The sequence below is a fragment of the Amphiprion ocellaris genome, chromosome 14 (assembly GCF_022539595.1).
Source record: "Amphiprion ocellaris isolate individual 3 ecotype Okinawa chromosome 14, ASM2253959v1, whole genome shotgun sequence".
Classification (NCBI taxonomy): domain Eukaryota; kingdom Metazoa; phylum Chordata; class Actinopteri; family Pomacentridae; genus Amphiprion; species Amphiprion ocellaris.
The window spans coordinates 31,094,420-31,120,376 of NC_072779.1; the positions used below are offsets into that span (position 1 = coordinate 31,094,420).

Genomic DNA, 25,957 nt, shown 5'->3' on the forward strand with positions numbered 1-25,957 from the left:
GTTCACTTGTTGTCATCATTAAGCTTGTTTTATGCTTGACGCGTCCGCGAGATCTGTGCGGCTCGGTGCAGATGAATTACGTCATTTTAGCAGCCGTGAGGGGGTGGAAAATTTCCGTGTCGTGCACCTCCAAATTTTTCTAATAACACGGACAGAGACGTAGAAAACTGGCGGAAGAACAGGAGCTCCTAGCAGCAGAAGTTCAGAAATACAGACATTTATATGATGCATCACATAGAGATCACCGTGGTACCTGAGTTATGAACAATTCATGGCGTGAAATTAAAACCAACTGCTGAAATGCAACTATTCGGCTAAGACATGTTGTAAGTGGTCTAAACAAAGGCAAACTTCTTCTACTCTAGCTTAGTACTAGAGTAGACTAGGTAGACGTGTGTTGGAGATACACTGCCCCCTGCAGTTTGGGAGCAGACGTCGCATGGAGTATAAAGCCACACACGTTCTCTCAAGCAGATTTCCACGCGTCTCATTTCCACACAGCATGTTTGTGCGGAAAGTATAACCCAGCCTTTACAGTGAGGCCGTGTCGCTATCTCACAATGATACAGAAATCTTTAACAAATCTGTGGATCCAGACTATAAGCCACATCACTGCCAAAATCTAATCACTTGGTCCTTGTGTCATTTCTGACCTTCCCTGAAAATTTCATCCAAATCTGTTAGTCCGTTTTTGAGTAATGTTGCTAACAGACAGACAGACAGACAGACGGACGGACAAATGTACGCCGATTGTCACATAACTCCACCGTTCCTTGGCGGAGTAACAAAGCCTCTTGCATTGTATATTGCAGGTTTTGTGTTGTGATTTTGGGGCTTTAACTGACTATTCAGAGTCCATATTACACATAGAAAATGCAGTCATTGAGACAGGTACAGAGGAACAGGGGAACATGGCACAGATCACTGCTTTTATGCCACATATGTGCGTAAAACACCACAAACGGCTTTGAAATTTGCCTAAGAGGCATCAAATTTGGCCCCTTCGGAGTTATTCAGTCTGACTGATGCTAGCCCGACTGATTATTTTCTATCAATACAGAATATCTTAAGACTTTTTTTTTTTTTTTTTTTTTTTTTTTAACAACTGCTGTTGGCAAAACACGTGACAGCTCCTCGTCCAGCCGCTGTTAAATATAACCAGTTATTTTTCGAGGCAAACATGTCCCGGGGAGAGTAATATGTAAGCACAGAGAGTGTTTTTCTCAAGCTGAAATAAAAGCCTGTCTATCCAGAACCAATACACGACAGCTTGTCTGCTACCAATAACTAACTGCAGAGGACATCAAGGCAACAGTGTGCTTCCAGCCACACATAAATAAGCATCTCTGCAAAGCATTAGAGGCTAAACTCCAACGCCAGTCTTTTGTTTCCATATTTGAGGAATTAGATGTGAAGATAAGGAAAAATCGAAAACAGACATTAGACTTCACCGTCTCACCTTTTTACTGTGAACTGGATGCGGTGGCTCTGCTCCAGGATCTTCATCAGTGTCTTGGTGTCGTACTCGGAGGGCTTCTTCAGGGCGACTCCTTCAGGCAAACCGTGGGCCACAACACAGCCGGGGTCCTTCTGGATCCACTCATAAGGCACAGGGACCAGGCTGCTCTTTCCTACAGCTTCACCTGCACGTCACATGATGCAGTGTGAGAACTTCGCTACACGGCATTACCGGAAAAAACCCTAAAGTGGCTGCCTAAGAGCGAAAATTACACTGTGTCTGCAATTATCTTGAAGAACGGGATAATAGGTGCTTCAGTGGAGAGCTGGCTGAGTTTGCTGTGTTTTTTTTTTTTTTTTTTTTTTTCTTAAATTCTTTATTTTTCAGTTTATCAGATTTTTAGTGATGGGTACAATTCACATGTGCCAGCATGTGCACAATAATGTCATTGTTCTTTTTTCAGAAGACAATTTCCTATCCAAGAAAATAAAATACAATAAAATAAAATAAACAGAAATGTGAACATCTTTATGAACATTAGGGAGTGACCATTACATTGTCTTTAAATTTTTAGACTCAAAATTAAATTGGGCTTTTTAATTTTTATATACGCAACCCATTTTTCCCAACATGCTACAAACCAGTCTTGTTTTTGATTTACAAATGCTGTCATCTCTTCCGTTTTAAAAATATCTAGTGTTACATCCCACCATGCTGACATGGTGGGAATATCCTGCAATAGCCATTTCTTAGTTATTGATTTTTTACTTGCAACCAACAAAACACTCAATAGATATTTATCTTTTTTTTCTCCAGTCCTGTGGTAAACATCCAAAATAAACAGTTTTTATTCCAAATGGAATTACACATTTAAAAATGTCTTGCAGTGCTCCAGAACATCCTTCCAATGCTGTCTAATAAGTGGGCAGTCCCATTGGATGTGAAAATGGTTTGCACGTTGGTCTCCACACTTTCTCTAACAGAGAGGGGGAGTTCCCTCATAGTGTGTTTTTTGACATGGAGTGATAAAAGTCTGCTGATTTCTTACTGTAAAGCACAGTGAAGACTTCTTCCACCATCTTCCTCAGAACAAAGATGTTGGACTGTGCGTCTGACGGAGCTCTTGGTTTGCCGTGCTCACCGTCCTTAGTCGGTTTGCCGAGATCGCCTTCCTGGTCTTTGGTATGGGCGTTTGCTGTGGTCAGGTTTTGCAGGCATGGCACCCCTGAAGCCAAATGACAAGATTCACATTACAACAACTTTCCAGTAAACCTCCTTCACTTTTTTTTTTTTTTTACCCCAACAGCGTCAGTTCCTTGTATTTGAAGGTGTAAAAAACAACAACGAAACACAACAGATGATGGAGAGGCTTGTTCCTCAAAGTAATGAATATGCCACCTAAAATGAATGAGTTGTTTTTCTAAAAAGTGTGTTAGAGATAAATGTAAACAAATGGCAATTAAGAAGGCGACATTAAGCCACTCCATTCAAGTGTGCCTCGTTTGTTGTTGCTGAAGGACATGTAACTGAAACCATACACAAAAGGTTTATTTCTTTTCTGTTTCTTTACTGGCAAAGCAAAATTATGGTTGGAAAAATTAATTCCACCTTGTAGAGAAAGAATAACTAAATGAAACTGCATAAAGTGATGCCACAGCGCTCTGAACTGGTGCTACTAGTGAGTCTGAGAACAGTATTTGCTGTTTTGTGTTACCGATCAAGGTCAACGGATGGAGTTTAATGTCCCAACACTGATGTCTGACATACGGCTCAGCTTACAACCTTGCATGCTAGTTTGTTTTATTGGAAATGAGTGCAGAATGAAAGGGCTCCCAATTTGGGTAAGAGTAGTGTTTCATGTACTTCACCTCCTGTCAGAGCTTACTGCAGAAATACGGCACATCACCATCATAATGTGAACGTGTTAGAACTGAGAAACGGGGTCAGAATTGCTTTAAAATTGTTGCTATGCTTCATTAGTTTGTTTAATTCTGTTCAGGAATGACTGATTTTTACCCTCAAACTGCAACATTAACTTGCATTGTCTTCTTTTAAATAAATCTCAGGCGTGCTTGCTGTTCAAAAAGTACCAGTAGTGGTGAGAAGTACTGACTGCAGTTTTGCAAACACAATGCATCAAAGGGTTTTTCTACATGCGATGTGACAAGAAAGTTTGTAGATATATCATTTTATATGATTAAAGGCAAAATGTGATGACTGCACCTGCTTTGTTGATTTGATTATTTCATGTTAAAGTAATTCTCTGCTGAGCAAAACTGCAAGCTGCCGCAGTAACTGAAGCTTTTCCATGAATCTGCATTTGTGCAATCACAAAACAAAAGTGACTCAGGTGCATTTTCTGTAACTGCCTCACAGCTGTAGCTGTAATGAGAGTGATCAATGCTCTATCAGGGATGAATAATAGAAAGCAAAATACAGAGCAGAGCTCACGGCAAAACTTGTAGAAATCTGTCTGGATTTCCCTCCTGGAGTTGAGGAACACTCTGCCCTTTTCTGTGCCGACAGCGATCACGCTGTCCTCATGAACGGTGACGCACGCCACCTCGGCATTGAGTTTAGACATCGCCATGCACTGCAAAGAAACAAGGACACAGGAATCATTTAGCCATAAATCATTACCAGAAACTTTGAGGACGACAGCTGCAAATCAGAAGTTCATTAGCAAAGCCTGTATTACAGGAAAAAACTACATTCTTACTCTCTGGGCATGAAACAAGATATTTAATTCCACCCAGAGTTTAACGCATATCCACGCAACAAGACAGACTTACAACACTAATCTATTTTTCTAATTTTCTCTGATTGCTCGCAGCAGTTAATCATTTTGGCACAACAGATTAAGATGGTGAACGTACCACTGAGTCGAGGGCAGACACCAGGCTGGTGAGGATCTCCTGTCTGGCTGACAGCAGCGGGACCTGCGGCTCACCGCGGGAGTTCGTCCTGATGCCATCACATGCCAGCTTCCTCATCTGAGCCATGCCTCTGCGGGAATCAGATGAACACAGTTCAGGCAGGCAGTCACAGCGAGACATAGACCAGCCCGGTATGTGTTTGGGGATGCACTCATGTGCACATGCAGCAGCGACCTGCATTCAAAGCAGGTTCAGCATGTGGTTTGACTTTAAGCAAATATAAGCTTGCATTCAGAGCTTTATCGGGCTGCTACTGGAGGCTGGGGGTGGAATTAGGTAAGAAAGGAAAGAGGTTTTTTCCTCCTCTTGGATGCTTTTATCAGGTTAGAGTCTACAATCACACATAAAAACAACATGATGCTATCATGCTGACAGTGTCGGAGTTGAAAAGTCACGTACGGTGAAAATCCACTTTCACTGTGTTTTGTACGTCTTAAAAATTTGGAAGTGTAAAACAAATGCTGTGAGAATATGACAACACTGCCTTTCCTTAAAATAGATGGCCTCCCAGCTTTACAAACTGGTCAGAAATCTGTTCATTTTTAAAACAGGAACTGAAGAGCCAATAGTTGTCTAGTAAAAAAAACAAAAAAAAAAAAACTGCATAATCCTGCCCCCTCACTGCCTGCTGCTTCCAAGGTGAACCAGCCAGAATGAGCAGCTGCCTCACAGTCCAGCAGGTATATTTACTTTCTAGAGCTGCTTCTGCTAACTCTAAACTCTATCAGCCGCAAAGCAAAACACACTAAATGGTCTGCTGTTGGCTGCAAGAGTGAACACGAGTCTGCATGCACCTCCAGCATCTGAGGAAATGAAGATCAAGTGGATTACTTGATGGCAATGTCGCTGCAACAACAGGAAAATCCTCATTGTTATAGCATGTTGTGTGGCTATATTTTGCGGCTAATGTTGTTAATTTTAGCATTAGCCTTTAGGTCAGCGCTCTGTTGAAATTGTAACGCTGACAGACATTCTTAGATGTGGCCTTTAAGAGTGATTTAAAACCAAAGAACAAATGAGGTTACTGTGCACCTAATCTCTGCCAGCATCAGCCCTTTGTATCTGGTTGTGTCTCTCCAGCTCTTTGCAGTCACATATACTCAATACATCCATCCATTACCTATTACTATAGATATCATCATCAAGTTTAGTAGTAGTAGTGTAACAGTAGTCTTAATAGTAGTGGTAGTAGTTTTGGACTGCCTATACCTACACTACCAGTCAAAAGTTTGGACACATCTTCTCATTCAATGCTTTTTATTTATTTGTATTATTCTCTAAATTGTAGATTAATACTGAAGATTAACACTTTTTTGTTCATAACTTAATTCAGTGTGTGTTCTTTTATAGTTTTGATGTCTTCAATATTAATCTACAATGTATAAAATAGTGAAATAAAAATTATTGAAAGAGAAAATGTGTCCAAACGTATGACTGGTGGTGTAGTCCCCGTCCAATAACATTTTCCTTGATAATACACACCTCAAGTGCATTAAAGTTACTAAAATCAACACAATGTCTCTGCAAGACATCAAGGAAAAAATGCCTTTCTGCATCCAAGCTGTTGTTCAACACTATGTAGGTGGTCCTTGTTGTAAAGCTCCAGTAAGACACCAAGAAAGGGTGGAGTGTGCCGACCCTCCACCAACTCCAAAAGACAGTGAAAACCTGTATTCTCCAAATCCATCCATTATCTATACACCGCTTAATCCTCATTAGGGTCGCAAAGACAGGGGACACCCTGGACAGGTCACCAGTCTGTCACAGGGCTACATACAAAGACAAACAATCACACTCATATTCACACCTACGGACAATTTAGAATCACCAATAAACCTCAGCATGTTCTTGGACTGTGGGAGGAAGCTGGAGAACCCGCCATGCACAGGGAGAACATGCAAACTCCATGCAGAAAGATCCCAGGAAGGCAGGGATGCGAACTTCTAGCTGCAAGGCAAAAGTGCTCACCACCGAGCCACTGTGCAGCCCCAATTTCAATGCAGCCAAATTCAATAAAGCTCCTATACAGCCCATTCAAAACAGGGATAAAGCCAAATGCTGTAGTCATTATGACATGTACAACCTTTGCAGTACTTTGAGCTGAAAAACTGATTCTGAAGATGTGACACTTTGATTAATTTGCTGTAAATAGGCGCCTTTAATGTATTAGCATGGCGACATTAGCATGAAACACAGAGCAGAGTCTAACCAGAGACTATTACAGCTGAAGTTCAGAGGCAGAACCAGCCGTCAAACACTCCTCTTCCTGTCATATGCCACATAAATGCCTTCCTGCCCTACACGGCCATTTGTTTTCATTTTCCGTGCCTCGCCCGCCCTCCATCTATTCTCTCTCCCTCTCTCTCTCTCGTCTATCACCTCTCCTAGGATGCCTGCCGAGCTGGAAGGCCACGGTAAAGCCATCCCCAATCCTTCCCCACGCACTGCAGCCGCCAGATGTAACTCACACGTTTTATTGTTTTCTAGAAAGGTATCAACCAAATGATGACATCTACAACAACACTATCACATCCTGTTTGTAAGTGTGTGGATAAATGTGGGGAGTATGTCATCTTTATGTAGCCTGTGTGTTTGTGAGTGTGACAGCGAATCTCCTTGTAAAAGTACTTTCAAGATATCTATATACAAAATTTGATGATGATCCATTAAGTAACAATATGGATCGTCTCCATCCCTGGAGAAACGCCACGAGCATATCTAAAAGCCAAATCCATCAAAAATCAGGAGTCTACGGTTTTGCCTTTGTCAACTGAGGATAACAGGTCACTCAGGTGACGTCATACGAGCCTCTGTCCACTTTATTTTCTCCCTGACAGATGGCACAGGAAAAGAGATATCGCCTTTAGACGACCAAGACGAGGCCTCGGGTTTCTACCGCGACTGCAGAACACACCTCAGCAGAAACATCCCGTCGGTGGCAAACTCCAAAAGACAGGAAATAAAAGTGAAGAGGCGAAACAGATAGGAAGTGTTGAAGGAAAGACAAAAAAACTGCTCGGTTAAAGCCAGGCACTATGTTCTCATGGCAACTGAAACCCGTCTCCTTGGAAACTAATCTCGGGGCATTTGAACAATGCAGCTCTGGCCTTTAATCTCTCCAGACACTGGGAACCATTATACTAGCCTCTGGCAAACCCAAACCACTGACTCAATAGAGAGAGGACAGAGAGGTAGGGAGAGAAAGCGGAGGGTGGGTGTGGTGGGGTTCAACTGCACCAGTCTGAACATGCCAAGTCTATTGGCCATCTAAATCTGCCTCCCCTGAGGCCACAGCAAACATTAGCCCCCTCCTAAATTATTATGGCCTCGAAATAGATGGCCTCTTTCCCTCACATATTTAAAAGGCAAAAGGAAGTAGCGAGGAGGAGAACGGTGGGGATAAGCGGGAGGCTCAGGATAATGCCGTGTCAATTGCTCTACGAGAGGAAGCTCAGGCATAATGTCACAGTGCTCTTACGGTTCCAGGGTTAGAATATTGAACAGTTCGATCTGAAACTACGCTCGTAAATAAAGCAAAAGCATGAATGACGCAAACTTTGTGAACTGGCCAGGACTATTCGCTGTGATCTCATCCAGACAGTCACTTTAACAAAAGCTCACTTATTCTCCGAGCTCGCAAAAAAGAGAAAAAAATCAATCCTCGGCAGTAGAAGCTACAGGTTTTTTTGTTGCTGTCTGACAAAAAGGATTCTGTATCCTATAAAAAGGACAAATCCAGTTATCGGTGAGGTATTTTTAGAAACAATTTTGCTAAAAATCTGATTAGCAGAGCCGAGGACACACAAACAGCCTCCATCTCTTTACATTTTTATCACTTGTTATGGTGAACGCATCTTGGAGGGTTTCTTCTCCTGCATTCTAAAATCCTGGGCAAACTGCCCAAGTGTCATTTGGAGTCAACCTTTAAGTGAATTTAATAAATCCAGTTTAAGGGGACCCAAAACGAGCTGTAATGTGATGACGCTGTTTACTGACAGGAGTGGTAGAAATAAATATTTATGATCACATAAAAGAGAAAAAAATAATAAAAATGAGGTACCTATCGCAGCTTGTTGTCAGCATTTTATGGCGTCCTTTTTCATAAAGGGCAAAACATGATCACACGGAGCCGAAAAGGGCAAATATAACACCGCCAATTATTAAGGCCTTAAGTATTTACACTTTACAGATCAATACCCTACATTAGTCGCACATCTCTAGTCAGGCATACACATGATGAGCAGGTAATGTTGCTGAGAAGGTCAATGTATATATAATACATTTCATGATGACAAAGGCGGTTTAAATAGTGTTAAGAATGCATCACAGCCGCACAGCGAGATTTTACCCTTGAACAAGGTGCTCTTGTAGATGCTCATATGGTCCAGTACGGCTACAGGAGCACACCTGGTCCACCACATTGCCTCGTCTCCTTGTAAATTCATCAACACGTCTTTGGGATTGCCCTCATAGTTCAAGAGGTCACTGCTATTAACTCTGCACCGGAAAAAAAGCTTGCGATGAATAAATAAAGGCCTGCAGTTTAACTCCAATTATGCCTGAAGAAACGTACATACGTGCAGGTGTTAATTGTACATCCTAACAATAGGATAACACAGAGAATTGAGGTGGAATTTCTCTGGGACTTTAAACACCCAGTTCACACACACTCACTCACTCACTCACTCACTCACAGGTGTTTCCAATTATTCTGGCTCATTACACCTGAGCTCAGGTTGAAGGCTGAAGCTAAAATCAGGTGAGATCGCAAACTTTAAGACCCAGAATAGATGGCTGAGCTGCAGTCGGGCGTGTTGTGTGACACCAGCATTTACCAGATATGCAGTTCTACTGATTATGTGGCTCGATGCACATTCCTGTCCAGGGTTTGACTTTCTCTATCCATCGACCTACAGGTGGTGGTAACATGCCACCAAACATAACGAGGACACAAGTGCATTCAGTATGCTTTAAGGAACCAAACGCTGAGAGTAAATGTACATTACTGTTCAAAAGTGTGGGGTCACACAGACAACTTCATGTTTTCCATGAAAATTCATACTTTTATTCAAGCGCTAACATAACTGCACAAGGGTTTTTTAATCATCAATGAGCCTTTCAGCACCATTAGCTAACACAATGTAGCATTAGAACACAGGAGTGATGGTTGCTGGAAATGTTCCTCTGTACCCCTAAATAGACTCAAAATGTGTCAACAATGGCATAAATCATAATCATAAATGACTCCAACTTTTCTAAACGTCCTAAAATTTGCCTAAATTGTGTCTGAAATTAAGTGAAATCCGTCCAAAATGACTCAAGTTTATCCAAAATTGATTCAAAATGACAGAAAAAAGTCTAAAATTACTCAAACGTGTCTAACATAGACAAATTGTGTCCATGAAGACGATAATGTTCTCAAAATGACGCAAAATTAGTCTAAAGTGACAAATCAAAATCCAAAATATTTTTCTAAATGTGCCAAATGACTAAAGCTTATCCAAAATTCCTAAAATGTGTCAAAATTAGGGGAAATCTGCCCCAAATGACCAAAACTTGCATGCAGAAAAATTTGTTGAGAATGACCCAAAATTAGTCCAAAACATGCAAATAGAAGAAAGAAGGTGCAGAAACAACATGTCCTTGCGTGCACTGTTCTGCTTCTAGCTGCACACATCAATGCAAATACACAAAACTAGACTCAAAATGTGTCAACAATCACATAAATCCTGTCAACAATTACACAAAAAAATTCCAAAATGACTAGTACTTTTCTCAAATTTGTCTAAATTGTGTCCAAAATGAGATGAAATCCGTCCAAAATTACTTACAGTACCGTTCAAAAGTTTGGGGTCTCACATGCAATTTCATGTTTTCCATGAAGACTCACACTTTTATCCATGTGCTAACATAACTGCACAAGGGTTTTCTAACCATCAATATGAGCCTTTCAACACCATTAGCTAACACAATGTAGCATTAGAACACAGGAGTGATGGTTGCTGGAAATGTTCCTCTGTACCCCTATGGAGATATTCCATTAAAAATCAGCTGTTTCCAGCTACAATAGTCATTTACCACATTAACAATGTCTACACTGGATTTCTGATTCATTTAATGTTATCTTCATTGAAAAAAAACTGCACTTTTTTCAAAAATAAGGACATTTCTAAGTGCATTTCCTAACATTTCCACCAAATTTTTGAACAGTAGTGTACGTCTCCAGGGTAATTTGGATTTCATCTTTTCACAGCTTTAAAGTGCCAATGCTCTACACAGATTTTCAATTTGGATTCTACCAAAACAAGCAGCGCAAATCGACTTTTTATTTGTGTTGTTTATGACGCCGTTACGTGTTATTGTGTTTATGTGACACACAGTGACATTCATTCAGGCTGGCATAAGCGGCCAAATTAAACTAGAGTTGAAACCACACCCAGCTGGATTTAACTGCTGAGGGTCTGTAGCGCACTTTAGGGTAAATGTATAATTTCTTCTGCCCCTATGAAGTGCAGCAAAACTAACAGGAGGCCCAGACAGATGTAAATCAGTCTGTGTTTGAGCACACAGTCCTCAGAAGGGGTCGAATTAGGAAAGATAAGTGAGAACACCAGCTGGGAAAGTATGAAACAAATGTTTTGTTTAGAACCGGCTGCTCAATTTTGCACTTTTGTGGTCGGGCAAATAGTTGGATTGCTAAAATAACTGAGCAGCTAAATCACACTGGAATTTCCTCCTACTTTGACAGTCTTCACTCTACAGCTGGTATTTTAGTATTTGAGTAATGCTCAATATTTCACTTCTAATAGACAGAAATACAAAAAGCAGGACTGCACTTTTATTTTTTAGACTTGCACATGGATTACAGTAAGTCAGGGTGTGGTTTGACAGCTATTATCTAAGATATAATTACAACAAACAACATCATAATCTCTTTGTTTACACCCTGTGTCTGTCTGAGGCCGCAGACTTTCGTCATTGCTGCTGTTACCACTTTTAACTGCTGCAAAGCCAAGCAGCGGTAAACAAAGAGGCAGAAAATTCAGGATTACACGATTTTATATTCTTTTAACTGAAGTAAAGCTGCACGCCGGTCTGCAAATTGGCCGTTTGGAACCTGGGTGTGACGTTAACACATTAGGAAGAGCAGCAAATATTCAGAATAACAGGATGCGAGTGCATTATGGTAGTGTCTTTTGTTCAGTTTTACGGAAGCGCTCTGCAATTGATGCACTTGGCGTAATAATTTAAGGTCCAACTAGTCAAACTGCTTCTTTTAACTGCATTTAAATAAGAGATTATAGTGCACATGCCGTAGCAGTCTGCTGTGATGGGAGCTGAAAAAAAAAGCTGGCAGCAGAATTAAGTTCACATCACAGGAGAGTGGAAATGAATTGTTTTGGAAAGCTGGACCCTGGATAAAAAAAGACAACAACCTTGAAACCACAGGATAAGAGACATGGGGTGCAATAAATAAAAATCAAGGTCTGATCTTTCAAAAAGAAAAAGAGCATGTGTGCAATCTGGCTTCTTCTCTCTTGCCTTTTTGAATTCAAGTCTCCAGACAGTTCCAGCTGACAAAGTTTTCCTCCAGTCAGCTGTTTTCTGTGTGTATTTTTTCCCCAAACTTCAACGCGTCTTGTTAGAAACTACAACCAGACAGCTGAGATTAAAACGAGGGAGGAAGATCCCAGTGTGATGATGATGATGTCTGGCTCCAGAGTCACACATGTTAAACACTGCTGTTGCTATTTGGGGCTTTTTCATTCCCATTATTGTGACGCTTTAACAGTTTGACAAAAACAGACCCTGTGACTTTGTAGATGTCAATAGGATTCAAGTTTACTGCACCCGCACTACGGGTTAACAAAGCTGGATTTGACTGTTTTATTCTTGAAGTTTGAAACCTGCTTTTTGCTATTTTAGCTAGCTGGCTTTGTTGTACTAGCCGGGTAACCTTCTAGTGCAGTAAATGGGGTAATTTAACAAGCAGACAGACGCTGTATTTCACTCATAAATAAAGGCTAGCAGTCCACTGGCAAGGTTAAAGGGAGGTGTCCGTGTAGACCGAGTTAACTGCTAACTAACTGTCACCCCTTTTAAGCGACTTAACACATATCTAACTAATAAACCGCTGCTAATTAGCTAACGACAGCGTAGTAACGTTTAGCTAGCCGACTAGCTAGCTTGTTAGCGGTAGCCGTTTTTTGCTAGCTCGGCGCTAGCACTTTGCTTTCATCTCCTCCCCCGGTTTTCCCGAAATTAGGTTCATAATCCGTAATTTCTCGCACAAAAAGCGACACCCGGGACGAAGACACGCCACGAAAGTCTCGGCAGATGCGAAAAGGGACGGCGAAATCTCACCTTAATTAGCGATTAAATAGCCTTGTTGCTGCTGTCAATCCCGGAATAGGTTTATTCCCCCGTTTTAATCCATCAGAAACGCTCACAATTCCTCATCCACAATGTAGCCGCGCCGTCCGCTAAAACATCGTAATCCGGAGCATAGCACCGACGACTTCCAATGCACGTCTTATTGTCTGTTAATTGTGTATTTTTTGCTTAGTTTATTTCTGTTTTTCCCCCCCTCTTAACAGAGCAGGGTGTCCCTTTCCCCTTTCTTTGTTCTGTAATCCAGTAAAATTGAAACTCATTCGCCTCCTGCTAATCCCAGCCCAACTCAACAACAGCATCTATTGGCTGCGATTTACATACAGGATTAACGGAGGAACCTCTGGAAAAACCCCCCTGGGTGCAACAGAGGTAGAAAAAAATAATTTATATATGTTTATTTTGTTTTATTCATCACTGTGACTGTTTAAATCACTGCCAAAAAAAAAGAAAAAAAAAACATTCATAGGCTGCATGGAGGTGTTTTCATGAGATGAATAATTATTTTTAGGATTTAGAATCTGTCCGGAGTGGATATACAGCAGCTCCATGGATCTTGTGGCCATGGAAGTTATGCCATAGCTGCAGTGATTACTTAAAATAGCTCATGTCTATTTAATATAGGGTAAAGTTCACATCCTAGAGGAGAGGAACAAGCATTATCTTCTAGTAAATGCACCCCAGATGCCATTTAGAATAATTTAAATCATAAATCACGACTATAATCCGCTTTACTCTGCTTAGTTTCAGCTACTTTTTTTTTTTTTTTTTTTACACCCAATCGGTATAAAACTCTGCTCCTGTGCTTCTTCTCTCTCTTTTTTTAATGCTTGCAAATAAGAAGTCACTTATTCAAATGTCAACGGCATAACCAATCTGCCCTCCAGCAAAAAAACTGGGACATGTTGGATAAGACCTGACATTTGCCAAGGCCAGCCAATAAAAGTGATATATCTTGAGGTTAGGAATCCAAAGATTGTAAATAAACATGCAGAGTCTGGGATGTGTCGTCGTCTTTTTTCCACATAAAAGAATTATTGCCTCCTCTTCTGGTTGACGGGAACTTATTTTAATAACAGATATTTGCCTCAGATGTGAGTACGATCAACAAAACCCAGTTTATTTTGGCTCGGTGAATGTGTGTGTGGTTAAGAAATGGGTTATGGGTTGTTTGGGCTGAATTTCCCCAAACCGGCAGCCTGTTAGCGGGCATGAAATCCAACGCCTCTGCTGTGGAAATACACCGATCCACCGCGCTTTGCCTCAAAAAATAACAAAAAAACAACAAACATTCAGAAGTGACATGAGTGTGAAAGAGTGTGAAATAAAACACCAGCAGCCCTTGCCCACATTGTTAATATTTAATGAATCAATCTCCAAAACCGCTGCAGCAATGATCCAGAGGGTACGAACCCCCGCAGTTGAAAAGGCAGAGTACAATATCCGATGGAAAAATTTAGCTTTTTATCCGAGCTGACCTCCTACTACTCACCTCCGTCTCGCAAACAGCATCCCCCTGGTTGAGTTGACGAATGGATAAAACAATATTTGGAAGACTTAAGAGTACAAATACAACAGATGCCGTCAATCTGGGCGAAGGATGAGTCCATTGTTTGGGTTTTTGCTCTTGCGACAGCCCTTCAGTAGACCTGACAAAGCAAAATCGTTTGTTCGGACACTAAAACAGGCTTCTACATCGTGCCACATGTAGTTAATTTATATTAATGTGTGGATGGATGGCGTCCGTATTGATGCACAGTAAATAAAACAAAAAGTGTGGGGGTCAGAAAGTCCTTAAGAGAATGAAAAAGTCTGGAATAATTCACTATATTCATTCTATAAACATCATATCAGTCTTTTGGAGGTCCACTGATGTGCAATGGCTGAAAACTTATTTAGGAGACGAGACCTTCCACCACTTTACTAACACCTGAGGAGAGGATTGGTAGTGAAATCATCATCAGTCCTGTCACAGATAATTCTCCCCCAATGAGAAGGCATTAAAGTGTAGATGTAAGGCTGGATGGTGGATTCATGGTAGTTCAGTCGATATATAAGACTGCTAATGCTTTGCACCACTGATGTGTGGTTTTATGTTGAGGAGTAGCCATTATAGCAGCATGAAAATGCACTCAACGGATTGTTTTTACACCGTTACCGCCATTACAGCTCCATTTTTTTGTCTTATATCATCATAAACTGTATATAAGCTTCTTCTCTCAACCCAACGTTCTTCCACCTTTGACATTTGAAAGAAAAACCCTAAAAACGTCAGTGTTTTCAATGGGTTCCGCTCTCTCTTAGTGGTCTTAATTATCAGTTTAATATTAATATTTGCCAAAAATGATGTTTGGACCATACAGGAATAAGAATATTACAAAAAAGTACTTTTTTTTTTTTAAATGTCTTGCAACCAAAATGCATTCAATCTGACAGTGTCAAGGTTTTGTTATGAATTTATGTGGTAATTACGTTTTATTATGAAATCACTGTTAATTTGGCATCCTGTCGTGTTTTCTCCACTTTTGTGATCACCTGCACTAGTTTTTACACCGTTACCACCATTAGAGCTCCATTTTTCATTCTTATATCACTATAGATGGTATATAAGCTTCTTCTCTCAACCCAATGTTCTTCCACCTTTGGCATTTTAAAGAAAAACCCTAAAGCGTCAATGTTTCAATGGGTTTCGCTCACTCTTAGTGGTCTTAATAGTCAGTTTTTCATGTTTATTACATCTAGAAATTGACCTTCAGTTGGTATCCTGTTCTTGGTTCTTGATATTATTTTAATATATTTCATAAATTGATATTTACTTTATTCTATATCCGTCCTTTGAATGAATAAACTTGATTTAAGACTTATGACTTTTCGTCAAGATACTTTCAGAGAAACTTGGAATTGGCAGTAACTATACAGTTTGACCTTTGTATTGTTTACATGCCAAAAAGGCTGCTTATTATTGGTCAAAAATGGTGTTTGGATCATACAGGAATATGAATATTACAAAAAAGTAGATTTTTTAAAAAATGTTTTGCAACCAAAATGCATTCAATCTCACCAGTGTCATGGTTTTTGGTTTTATGATGAATTTATGTGGTAATTGCCTGTTTCATTATGAAGTCACTGTTCGTTTTGCCTCCTGTCTTTGTGTTTTCTCAGTTTTTGTGATCATTCGCACCAGTTTTGTTAGTTTCAGCTATGCATTGTTACCCAGTTGATTCTTCTTGCGTATTCTGTCTAACATATATAACATATAAAGCAGACGGATGAAGTCGATGACATTGAACGTCTCATAGCAATGCAAAGTTCTGCTGGGAAGTTCTGGTTCCTGGTACCAACCTGAACCCTGTTGTAGACCACGGTAGGCTCAAAACAACCTGCCACAGCATAAAAACCACTCAGGAGCTGCTCGAGGAACATGACCAAGAGCCTTGATCTGACCCTTATACTCCCAAAATCAGAACTTTAAGGATATCTGGGTCGTTTTGGCTGCACGAGGAGGATCTGCACTGTTAGGTAGGTGGAGTTAATGCTGTGTATACTCTAACCTTTTGTTTTGTCAAGATTTCCAGCCATTTCTTGTATTTCTTATGTTTTCCTGGTTCTAGTTTATGTTGTCATGTATGACCTTTTTGTCTGTTCCTGTTTGTTTTCTTTGAGTATTTTTTTTGCATTTTTGCGTTCTGTGTGTGGTTTTTGTTTGCCTGTTTGGACTTTTCTGTGTGTAATCTGTACCAGCTTTGTAAGTAAAGCTGGTTTTTGTTCTGGATCTTCGGTTCTTTGGCCTAAACCTTTTGCAGACAACTGAGAACCACTTTTAAACCCTACGATGTCTGGATTATATTTTCAAAAACAAGGAAGTTGGAAGTTGTTGGGCGGAGAGAATATTTCCAATCATATTTATGCACTGTAATACAGAACAACGGAATGATTTTGCTACCAATCCTCCTCAGATATCACATAAGAAGGTGACAAATTAGCCACATTCCCTTTAAAAGCAGTCGTCCTTACGTGTTGCTCTGAGGCCAAGACAGCTCACCTACAGTATAGAGGATTATTACAAAGCAGAGGAGCAAAGTGAAAGTAATAAATAAAACAGACAAAGCGACTGAGGTCCAGTTCTTCACGTTGTTGTCCGTCAGCTGTTTTTGCTTTCAGAATTCAGAATTGTCAAAAGAGTTCCCGGCAACTCGTAGATTCAAACTTTTCTAACTACCGTAAAGCATCAAAAGTCGCCACATTGTGAGTTCTCAGCAGTTGTTGTACCGATAATGTCTCTTCATGTCCGTGTCTTACTTCCTGTCTATACTTTATAGGACTTTAAGCAGTCTTTGTGATTGGCTAATAGGTGCTTTCTGCAACAACACATAAATTCACTTGAGATAGAGATTCGCTGTTTTGGCATGAACTGTAAACTGAAAGATTCTTCAGGCGTCCATCGCAGGATCGGGACAGACGTCGGACAAGCTTCTGTCTTTTTTAGATTTACTTCTGCGAGTCCCAGTTCAGTCTGGGTCGTGTCAGCGTCCCAGTTGTATCTCTTCTGCTCATATCAGTGTTGTTCCTGAATAAAGGAGAAAATGAAACACTTTAACTGAAATGCATTCGTAATATTACTATATCAATAATGTCTAAGAATACAACAAGAGAATACCAACATCTCGAGTGCTGCCAGACTCCTGGTGGTGAATCCCATTAGCTGAGTTTGCGCCATGGACCTGAAAAACACGGTCAGAAATCATAAGTGTCATATTGTTCTTGGTATTTAGCTGCATTTCATTGTAAAGACATTAAAGGGTAAATTCAACATTTTTGTGAATTTGCTGCTTCACTTTCTTGCAGACAATGAGATACGTAGACTGATACAAATCTTGTGTCATTGCAGATAATATTAAAGGCATATTATCTTTTTTCACCACCAAAAATATACCATTTATCATAAAAAGAAACTAGAAAAACAAGAAAAAATGTCAGATTTTCAACTTACCAATACAGTCTGTGAACTACTCATCTATAAACATATCATTTAATCATAAAAACTATCCAGATCAGAGCTTAAACTTAGGTACTGTTTCATCAAAATCACTTTATTCAACATGTCTCATTTGCAAAAATGCCAAAAATAAACTGTTTGCTCTGACCAGATTCTGTGAAAAACAAAAAAATTCTGCATTTCTTAGCACAACTGTGACACCATTAGAGACTCAGCTGCAACCAACAGTCACGTGACAAAATTCAGGGACTTTTAAGTTGAAGTGGACTGAACTGCAGGCAGTGTTTATACTGAGCAAAGAGGAGACAAGTATACAAACAAATAAAAACTGTAAGTAGGAAAATATCACCTTTTTTTCAGTGTTAGTAACAACCATGGCCACTTGGAAAAACTGATACATTCTAATTCAAGATTTTCTCAATTTTTGTAAAGTAAATAATAAGAGAAATTCAACTTTTGTCGTAAATTTTTGATGATTTATGGCATAATAACCGTGTCATACTGCATTTTGGACATTTGTGAGTTGGTTGTTCTGTTTCCATCGAGGTGCAGGACTTTATATTGCAGTGAAAATGAGCTGACAGTGAGTAAAAATGTGACAGGAGCACAATAACGACCAGAAACCACTTGGGATAGAGAGAGTTAAACTACAGCCGGCAGCTGGTTAGCTTAGCGTAGCACAAAAGACTGAAAAGAAGAGGAAACACTGACAAATTTCAAAGTCCTGGTAGGATTTTGTTAAACTTTTGGTCTGAGTCAGATGATTTGTTTTCTGTCTGCTTCCAGTCTTTGCGTTAAGCTTTGTCAGCTGCTGGTCAAAGCTTCATATTTACTATGGTATCAATTTAAATCTTGCCAAGAAAATTTAAAATTCTCAAAATATCTAACTGCTCCTTACACAGTCCACAATAAAATCAATTTTCTCTGTGCAAAAAAACATTTAAAACTGACATTACAACCAATTATCTTGGTTTTTCCACGTATTCAAGCATCCCTTCTGATACAGATACTTCATGCCAAGCTGCCCAACAATGAAATTTGCATTTTTAAAACCTTTATTTATGCTGAATAAAGTGTTTTTAAGGCCCTGCTCACATTCACACTTGGAAGCTGCCCAGTAAAACCACAGTCTGACCTGCTGACCACTGAGCAGCTTCACTAGATCTACTGAGGTTAAAGGCTTTGATTAGACTTTATCCTCAGATTGAACCACTGACCTTCCTGTCATAAGCTTAACCCTCTGACCTTTTTATACACTAAATAGTTTTTTAACCGTCTTCTTTTAAAACCTCATGAGTTTATGACCCTTGTGAAGCACTTTGCAACATGAATATAAAGCGCTCTATGAATAAAGATTCATTATTCTAACCCTTGGTGCCCCCAAATGATCAGTTATTTTCATCCTTTTCCAAAGTTTGATCCATGAAAGAACAGGTTTGTTGTTTTTTTTTTCCAGTTTACCGGGCTTTTTTCCGGATGTCTGCGCATGGCCTGGACCAGCTTGTCGACTTGCTGGTTGTGCTCCAAGGCGTTCCTCAGGGCTTCCTCGGTGCTGAGCAGCCGCTGGCGGAGGCGGTTCACCTCCGAGTCCAGAGCCGACGGGTCGAGCATCGAGTGCCGCCGGAGGTCTGGAGAGCAACGTCCAGGACCCTGAAACACAAACAAGACAGGAAACTCTTAACTGGAGGCTGCTGGTAAATCATTCATACGTGATTAACATCTGGAGATGAATCAAACATACTGAGCCTCCCGTCAGGATCTTTCAGTTTGCAGAGATTAGAGAGTAAATTTACGATTAAATGTCACATTTTTGGTCACTGTGGGCTCATTTTTCACTGCAGTATAAAGTCCTACACCTCTATGGAAACAACACAACCATGACTAGAAGTAAAAATATCTAAAACATATCTTCTGTGCAGTATGACACATTTAAGATGCCATAAATTATCAAAAATTGTAAACGAAAGTTGAATTTCTTGGATTATTTAGTTTACAAAATTTAAAAAAAAAAAAAAAAAGAAATCAACTTATACATTATTTTCAATTGCCTACATATCTATACTGAAAGAACGGTGTCTCTACATACTGTAGATATTTCACTAATTACATGCATTTCCTGACTTAATCCAATCAGCCTGGTGTAAACACTGCCTGCAGTTCAACCCAGGTCAGTCCAAAAATTTCAGAATTTTTCTCACGGTCAACTTCGAGTCAATGATGGCTTTTTGGTTGCACCGAGAAGCACAGATTTTTTTATTTTTTACAGAATCTGATTAGAGCAAACTGCTTATTTCTGGCAAATTTTTGAATGAAGTGATTTTGATGAAGTTTCGCAATTTGGTTAAGTTTCCCCATAGAAAGTTAAATCACAGATGAGTAGTTCAAGGACTGACAGACAGTTAAAAAAAAACCTTGGTTGCTTCTGTTTTATCAGTTTCTTGCTCTCAGAAATGATGTAATTTAGGTGATTTTTTTTAAAGAACAACATGCCTTTCAAGCCCTTTTCCAGCTTTAAAGGTTTATGTATTCATCTGATATATTATTTCAAATGAAAACATAGACATCATACAACATCTTAGGTTTCAAAGTCAAACTTGACCCATTCATTATTTTACACATCAAAATCAATGTATTCTTCATCATTAGTACCACTTTGGCTCTGGAGGAGCTTCATCAGTCTGTATTAGAGATATTTTGGCTGCTGCTACACTGAGTTTGACAGTTTTCTATCTGATCCTTCTTTATTAAAGCAGCAGCATAGAAATAGAAAAGTGTTTCTTTAACATTGCAGGCGGCAGGTTACGGCAAAGGCCATTTCAGAGAGATGCTGTTCCAGGCATTTTCCTTTCAGGGAAGATGTTAAATCATCTTTTCAGCGAAGGTTAACAATAACGATCTAAAAGACATGTATGTTCCTTTTAGTTCCTGTGGTGCTGAGTCAGAAACTGAGAACTGATGACCTCAGCTGAGGTTTTTCAAAGCAAAACGTTGTCTGAGTCCAGTCAAACTCACATACTTCCATGTTTTCAAACTAATATAAACACCGATCAGGCCGAACTTTATGACCGTCTGTCTAATACTGTGCTGGTGATGGACTCCACTAGACCCTGAAGGTGTTCTGTGGAATCTGGAACCAAGATGTTAGCAGCAGATCCTTTAAGTCCTGGATGTTGTGAGGTGGAACCTCCATGGAGCAGACTTGTTTGTCCAGCACATCCTACAGATGCTGGATTGAGATCTGGGGAATTTGGAGGCCAAGTCAACACCTCAAACTGGTTGCTGTGCTCCTCAAACCATTCCTGAACCATCAGGGAATACCGTCTCCATGAGAGGGTGTCCATGGTCTGCAACAATGCTTAGATAGGTGTTACATATCAAAGTAACGTCCACATGGATGGAAGGACCCAAGGTTTCCCAGCAGAATGTTGCCCAAAGCATCACACTGCCCCCACTGGCTGGTCTTCTTCCCATAATGCATCCTGGTTCCATGAGAATTTTGGATAAACTTGTGTTATGCAGTTATGTTAGCACATGAATAAAAGAGTGAGTTTTCATGGAAAACAAAAAAATTGTCCGGGTGACCAAAAACTTTTGCCCAGTAGTGTAAGTCATTTTGGACAGATTTCACCTAATTTCAGACACTATTCAGAAAAATGTTATGAATTTTAGAAAAGTCTTAGCTATTTTGGACCATTTTTGGGTAATTGTTGACAGGATTTATGTCATTGTGGACACATTTTGAGTCTAGTTTTGTGTATTTGTAATGATGTGTGCAGCTAGAAACAACAGTGCACACAAGGACATGTTATTTTTGCACCTTTTTTCTTGTATTTGCATGTTTTGGATTAATTTTGGGTCATTCTGGACAATTTTTATGCATTTTGGACAAGTTTTAGTTATTTGGGACAGATTTCACAGAATTTTGACACATTTTAGGAATTTTGGATAAATTTTAGTCATTTGGGACATTTAAAAAAATATTTTTGACAAGATTTATATCATTTTAGGCAACTTTTGAGTAATTCTGAGAAAGTTATAGCCCTAAAGGACACAATTTGACTTTATTTTGGACACGTTTGAGTCATTTTAGACTTTCTTCTGTCATTTCGGATCAATTTTGGATAAATTAAAATCCTTTTGTACCGATTTCACCAAATTTCTGGAACAATTTATACAAACTGTTGAACAACGTTCTAGTCATTTTGGACTATTTTTGGGTAATTGTTGACAGGATTTATGTGATTGTTGACACATTTTGAGTCTAGTTTTGTGTATTTGTAATGATGTGTGCAGCTAGAAGCAGAACAGTGCACACAAGGACATGATATTTTTGCACCTTCTTTCTTCTATTTGCACATTTTGGACTAATTTTGGTTCATTCTGGACAATTTTTTTAATACATTTTGGACAAATTTTAGTCATTTGGGACAGATTTCACTTAATTTTGACACATTTTAGGAATTTTGGATACATTTTAGTCATTTAAGACATTTAGAAAAATATTGTGGATGAGATTTATTTCATTCTAGGCAAATTTTGATCCATTTTGAGAACGTTGAAGGTCTTGAAGACACAATTTGACTTTATTTTGGACACGTTTGAGTCATTTTAGACTTTTTTGTCATTTTGTTTCAATATTGGATAAACTTAGGTCATATTGGATGGATTTCACCTAATTTTAGACACAATTTAGACAAATTTTAGGACTTTTAGATTAGTTTTAGTAATTTTGGACTAGTTTTGGCTATTTTTTGATGAGATTTTGATAATTTTAGGCATTTTTTTAGTAGTTTTGTTTGCTTGCAACGATGTGCACATCTGGGAGAAGAACAGTGTAAACAAGGAAGAATACCAGCATGATTCACCAGACCAGACTATCTTCTTCCATTGCTCTGTGGTCCAGTTCTGATGTCCACTGTTGGTCTTTTGGTGGCTCACAGGGCTCAGCATGGGCACTCTGACTGGTCCCATACGCAACAAACTGACACTTTTCTATCAGAACCAGCATTAATTTCTTCAGCAGTCTGTTGGATCGGACTACATGGACCAGCTTTCCTCACCATGTTCATCATTGAGTCTTGACCATCCATGAACCTGTCACTGGTTCTCCACTGTTCCTTCCTTGGACCACTTTGATAGATCCTGACCACTGCAGACCAGGAACAGCCCACAAGAGCTGCAGTTCTGGAGATGCTCTGATCCGGTCGTCTTGTCGAACTCCCTGAAATCCTTACGTTTGCTCATTTTTCCTGCTTCTAACATCAACCTTGAGGACAAAATGTTCGCTTGCTGCCTAATAAATCCAACCCACTAACAGGAGCCATGATGAAGAGATAATCAGTGTTATTCATTCACCTGTCAGTTATCAGAATGTTAGACCTGATCGGTGTAGATGAAGCACATGATAGATTTCTGTATTGACGAGAAATAGGAGTAAAAGTCTAAAAAAACTGACTTTCTGACAACCTAGAAGCGGTGCTATGTTGTCGTCTCACCAGTAAAAGTAGTTTTTCTCGCAGCGTCTTGATGTCGTCCTGAAGCTTCTGCTCCTTCACCTTCCACTCGGCCTTGTGGACTTCTCGGTTCAGGTCTTTCTCCATGTCCCGAGAATGACGATGCGACTCCAGGAGCAGCACCCTCAGTTCGTTCAGACTCCTGCAGCAAATGAAGACAAAAGGGCAGAGAAGCAAGCAAATAGTTGTGAGTATTTCTAATTTCCATGGGGCGTTTTGGTTTCTTTCAATCTGGCCTGCAGGGTTTTCAGAAAGTGGACAGCTCTAAAGTGCAACAAGCAGAGAGGAGCGCTGCAGTTTGGCTGTTAAATCAAAGGTCTCAGAGGTCATTATTATTTAAAAGCTTATCAACCCAGTATTCAAATATGTTATCCAGACCGGCCAGTGGGGATTGTGGAGGCGGATATTCTCGCTGTATGTCAGACTGGTTGGCAGATGGACGCCCCATTTTAATAATATATATCTGGACGTTTGCCAGTAGATTTATATTATTAAAGCACCGGGCAAAGGTGTTGCCGCCTTTAAACATCAACGCTGATTTGAAGTGCAGGCTGGTGATCCTGCATTGCACTCATAGCAGCATTATTTTCATATAAGAATGAAACAATGGGAGCTACTTTTCAGGCTAATCAATATTTTTACATGAACCCTCTGAACCCCAAAAACACGCCAGAGGGTTTGAAAGGCATTATTTGTTTATAAAACTGACAAAAATACACAGATTATCTGAGAAAGACACTGTAAAAACAGAGCGAGTTGCACATTTTGAATGTCTAGCCATTGGGTCAAGAAAAAAAAACAAATCGAATCTCAAAATTGTTGCATTTAACCAACCTTTATTCTGCATGTCTCACTCGAAGAATTGGCCAAAAAACTTTTCTCGATCCAAAACTCTGCGTTTCTTTGATATATTTACTGTACATGTAAATATTGCATGATATTTTTTAAAAATCAACAAAATTACACCATTTATCAGAGAAAGAAACTGCTATTTCATAAAAATTACTCTTTTGTACCTGTTTTATTTAGAAAAATGCCAAAAATTCATCGTTTTCAAGACCTAGACTCTGTAAAAACCTAAAAATTCTGTGCTCCTCCACAATATTTACTGTACATGTCTGTGGCTTAAATAGTAAGGGCATTTTTTATTTTAGATCGACAAAATTACATAATTTATCACAGAATTAAACAGTAAAAACAGGAAATATGATCAGATTTTGAACTTTCCAACACAGTCCATGAACTGCTCATCTATAAATATATAGTTTTATCAGAAAAATTATCCGTATCTAAGCTTAAAATTATGTTATTTCATCCAAATTACTTTTTTCTATCTATCTTATTTAGAAAGATGCCAAAAACAAATTGTTTTCTTAAACCAGATTCTGAAAAAGACAAATAATGCTCCTCTGAAACATTTACTCTGCATGTTTGTGGAGTAAATATTAAAGGCTGTTTATTATTTTAAATCGACAATATTACACCACTTATCAAAGAAAGAAACTGTAAAAACAGGAGATATTGTCAGATATTTAACTTTCCAACACAGTCTACGAACTACTCATCTATAAATATTTAGTTTAATCAGAAAAAATGATCCGTATATAAGCTTAAAATTGTGTTGTTTCATCAAAATCTGTTTATTTTATATGCCTCATTTTCAAAAATGCCAAAAACAAAACGCTTTCAAGACCTAGATTCTGTAAAAAAAGTAAAAATTCTGCGCTCCTCTGCAATATTTACTGTTCATGTCTGTGAAGTAAACATTAAAGAAGTTTTACAAAACTACACTATTTATTATAGAACGAACAGTAAAACAGGAAATGTTTTCAGATTTTTAATTTCCAACACAGTCTGTGAACTACTAATGCTGTTGTTTTTTGAATTCTCTCTCCTTGTATTCATGGTTGTGCTGTTTCCATAAAGCTGCAGGACTTTATATCGCAGTAAAAAAATGAAGTTTATGTGGTGATAGATACAGTAATATATTAATATTATGTTCACAGCTTGTTTCTGTTGTCTCCAAGTGGCCAAAATGCTTTAATGCAGTTTTAAAAAGCACAAAAAGGTTCTTTAATTTTTCATGATCAAAACATTGTCAACCACTCATTTATAATGTATTCTCCCTTTACTGTTTCATGCAACATCCACGCCGTTGTTTGCGTATTTTATCACTGTTTTATCGGTTAGATCCAGAAAAAAAATCTGAATTTCTTCTACTCTGTGGCTTTCTAGTGACAGTTTTTCTTGAGTTATTTCATCATCCTAAGATAAAAATGTGCAAAAATGCTCAAAAGATCTATTTTCTGAGGCAAACTGAGAGTTTCTTTTCCCAAAAGCATATTGTAGCTGACATTAGGGAACATAACGGCACCCAATAAGTCTGTTTTTTTAGTGCTGTGTGGCGTTTTTTAATACCATAACCATCAATAATGTAAGGACTTCATAATGTGAGATAGCTGTAATGTGATACTATTAGACCAATGTGTGGAGCTGAGTGAGTCTGGACCCATCGATGCACCTCTGCAACAGCTTTCTTGTTGCACATATTTGGTTAAATAATGTACATTATCTGAGTTTAAGCCACAAAACCAGACTGGAAGGTTGTTGAAGAGTGAAGTAAATGCTGATGTTGAGGGTGAGAGTCGGACCTCTGGCTGGG

The 25,957-nt window shown here is 39.2% G+C and overlaps 2 protein-coding genes across 5 annotated transcripts in view; both read right to left on the reverse strand.

Annotated features, from left to right (window-relative positions):
• gtf2ird1 (GTF2I repeat domain containing 1) overlaps positions 1-13,064 on the reverse strand; it is a 48,097-nt gene extending 35,033 nt beyond the window's left edge. The window contains exons 1-5 of one of the 2 annotated variants that reach the window (XM_023274637.3): positions 12,760-13,064; positions 4,336-4,465; positions 3,911-4,052; positions 2,508-2,684; positions 1,460-1,643 (exon numbers count right to left, since the gene is read on the reverse strand). In XM_023274637.3, the coding sequence (XP_023130405.1) occupies positions 1,460-1,643; positions 2,508-2,684; positions 3,911-4,052; positions 4,336-4,461 (629 nt within the window). In that variant the 5' untranslated portion in view covers positions 4,462-4,465; positions 12,760-13,064. The remainder of the gene's footprint in view (positions 1-1,459; positions 1,644-2,507; positions 2,685-3,910; positions 4,053-4,335; positions 4,466-12,759) is intronic. The other variant, XM_023274636.3, reaches the window with a different exon arrangement.
• A 1,069-nt stretch (positions 13,065-14,133) lies between these two features.
• The window catches only part of clip2 (CAP-GLY domain containing linker protein 2), a 68,510-nt gene continuing 56,686 nt past the window's right edge, over positions 14,134-25,957 (reverse strand). For all 3 annotated transcript variants that reach the window (XM_035951331.2, XM_023277003.3, XM_023277005.3), the window contains 4 exons: positions 23,278-23,437; positions 19,244-19,432; positions 17,448-17,507; positions 14,134-17,353 (listed from right to left, as the gene is read on the reverse strand). In XM_035951331.2, coding sequence (XP_035807224.2) covers positions 17,342-17,353; positions 17,448-17,507; positions 19,244-19,432; positions 23,278-23,437 — 421 coding nt within the window. In that variant the 3' untranslated portion in view covers positions 14,134-17,341. The remainder of the gene's footprint in view (positions 17,354-17,447; positions 17,508-19,243; positions 19,433-23,277; positions 23,438-25,957) is intronic.